General features: G+C 42.2%; 1 protein-coding gene across 1 annotated transcript; it reads left to right on the forward strand.

Annotated features, from left to right (window-relative positions):
- Nucleotides 1–561: 561 nt before the first annotated feature.
- LOC108367776 (uncharacterized) lies at nt 562–1,572 on the forward strand. The gene has a single exon (XM_017622471.1). The coding sequence runs from the start codon at nt 562–564 to the stop codon at nt 1,570–1,572; it is 1,011 nt and encodes a 336-aa protein (XP_017477960.1).
- Nucleotides 1,573–1,914: the final 342 nt, after the last annotated feature.

A 1,914-nucleotide genomic window follows, 5' to 3' on the forward strand; every position in this document is an offset into this window, starting at 1 on the left:
AAGGGTTTCGAAGGAAAGGGAAGATTTTCACTGTTGCGCCCTCTGGTGCAGATTTTAAGAAAAAGATAAGTGCAGACATCAAATCTTCATATGAAAACCCATTATGCTATATTTTTTTTACAAAATTTTGGTACTTCTTAACGCACTACTGCAAAATGCTAAGAAATCTATTTTCGCAATTTGGCCAGTACAAATTGATTTTAGACCCAAGGATTTTTCGGTAAATTTGCTTAGAATTCCACGTAGAATCCTTCTGTGCTACACGTGCATATTCAAAGAAATCTCCCATATAAATTTAGCCGCCCTAATATACATAGATACATATAATATCCTATATCCTCCAATTGATTTGAATGAATTGAATTCTTTTTTTACAACATACAAAATTTATTTCGCATTTTGCAATCCCTTTTTCGTTCCCTCTAAATTGCTAGCCTTCGTCAGAAAATTATTGAAAGGCTAAAAGCTTCACACTTCTGATCTTATTTAATATTTTTCCTTTCCTCTAACAACAATACCTAAGTAAGTACGTTGACTCAAACTTCTCTTTCTTTTGACTAGATGACCGCTATCGCTAAAGACTTCATCGAAATCAATCTTTCGACCGATGAGTTAATGCTGAACGAACTAGAGCGACGCGATGGCATTTACTCGTTCATATTTCACGAATTGGAAGTACCCAGAGCTGAAACGCCTACACGCTGTATAGCGCCCGCCAATATAATAGACCACAATTACATAAAAACCAAAACAACGGCCGGCACTGCCGATGAAGGCAACATAAATGCAGACACTGTGCACAGCAACAGCTTGCCTGATGAGCTGAAAATCAAAACAGAAGCTGTTTTCATTCAACGCTCCCAAATGGATGATACTGCAAGCAATATTATGACAACAGCAGCGGCAGCGGCAACAACAAAAACACTAACATACTCCAGCTCAACCGCAACAACATCCTTTATCAGTACAATTCCAGTCATCAGAAGCTTGACGCCAACCACTGCCTCCACCAGCGCAGCAACAACAATTATTGTACCCAGCCTATTTGCCGCATCACCTCTAACCACACCACCATCCACCACAGCCGCCAATGACATTGGTGGCACTTTGCCATGCATGTCCAGCCTCAGTGGCGTGAGCATGCGTAGTTATCATGAATACTTGAAGACTTGGCATCCGCCACCCTCGCTCGTCTATAACAACCCCAAACTCTACTCGTATATGGCTAATTGTGGTTTTCGGGTGCGCGTACCGACGCCGCGCTTCTCGCACATCTCTGCGCCACTGGTACGCAATCGGCGGCACGCCCTCAAGGATACGCCTAAATACAAGCGAATGTCCGAATTGTTCTTGTGTGCGCCGGTGGCCGATTTGCGTGCGCTTTTTCCGCACGATCCGGATGTGCATGCGCCCTTTGCCGTGGCGGCGGTGGCGGCGACGGCGGCGGCGGCGGAGGATGTTGTAGCGACGTCGTTGGAGCTGCTTGGTAATGGCGAAATCGCGGTGGAGTTGGACAGTGACTGTTGTGGCGATGTGGCAGCATTGATGACAGCTTCGCCGACAATTAAATGATTGGTATTGGAAGTATGTTTGACGTTCCTATTGCGTGAATTTTAGCGAAGCAATTGAGGAAGTGTTGATGGTATTGCCCTTTTACATTTTTTATTTAAGAATCATTTCATATTAATTAGATATATATCGATATTATATTTAGTATAGTAAGATAACCTGCTTGAAAAAAGCCAGAAACATTTACTTAGTATCAGCGAGAAAAAAGAATCACAGGCAATGATGCGTTTATTTACTCAAAAATTAGATTATATCTTTTACCTTGACCACAAGATGGTCTCACGCATGCATGTATGTATATATGTATGTATAAACAAATAAACACACAAGTGGTTAGCAATCACT

This window comes from Rhagoletis zephyria, unplaced genomic scaffold (assembly GCF_001687245.7).
Source record: "Rhagoletis zephyria isolate East Lansing unplaced genomic scaffold, Rhagoletis_zephyria_1.1 Rzeph_scaffold_02810, whole genome shotgun sequence".
Taxonomy (NCBI): Eukaryota; Metazoa; Arthropoda; class Insecta; order Diptera; family Tephritidae; genus Rhagoletis; species Rhagoletis zephyria.